General features: G+C 66.9%; 1 protein-coding gene across 1 annotated transcript in view; it reads left to right on the top strand.

Annotated features, from left to right (window-relative positions):
• LOC118159114 (protein brambleberry-like) overlaps window positions 1-190 on the top strand; it is a 667-nt gene extending 477 nt beyond the window's left edge. The window contains exon 2 of the mRNA XM_035313740.1: window positions 11-190. Within this exon, the coding sequence (XP_035169631.1) occupies window positions 11-175 (165 nt within the window). The 3' untranslated portion in view covers window positions 176-190. The remainder of the gene's footprint in view (window positions 1-10) is intronic.
• The last annotated feature ends 157 nt before the right edge of the window (window positions 191-347 follow it).

Raw genomic sequence — 347 nt, forward strand, 5'->3', positions numbered from 1 at the left:
CCGCCGCCAGGTCGTGGCGCGGCTCCGCTCGTCCTGCGCCGACCTGAGCGAGGAGGAGGTGGCCAAGCTGGGGGTGGCCCTGTTCAACTGCCAGGCCAGCGCCGAGGGCCGCCGCACCTACCCCTGCACCCCGGAGATGGTAAGGGGGCGGCGCGCCCCGGTTCCCACCCCATAAAATCCTATAGCGGTGCCCAAGCCCGCAGCCGGTGAGCTGCTCCCGGCCTGCTCCGGCTGCCTTCTTGCCCTCATTTTGGGGTAAAACAATCCCGTTTATCCCATTCCCTGTGATGCCGTATTTTTGCTCCTGACCCCTCCATCCTTGCGCACTGCTGAAGTTCCCCCCCCCC

This window comes from Oxyura jamaicensis, unplaced genomic scaffold (genome assembly GCF_011077185.1).
Source record: "Oxyura jamaicensis isolate SHBP4307 breed ruddy duck unplaced genomic scaffold, BPBGC_Ojam_1.0 oxyUn_random_OJ67304, whole genome shotgun sequence".
Classification (NCBI taxonomy): Eukaryota; Metazoa; Chordata; class Aves; order Anseriformes; family Anatidae; genus Oxyura; species Oxyura jamaicensis.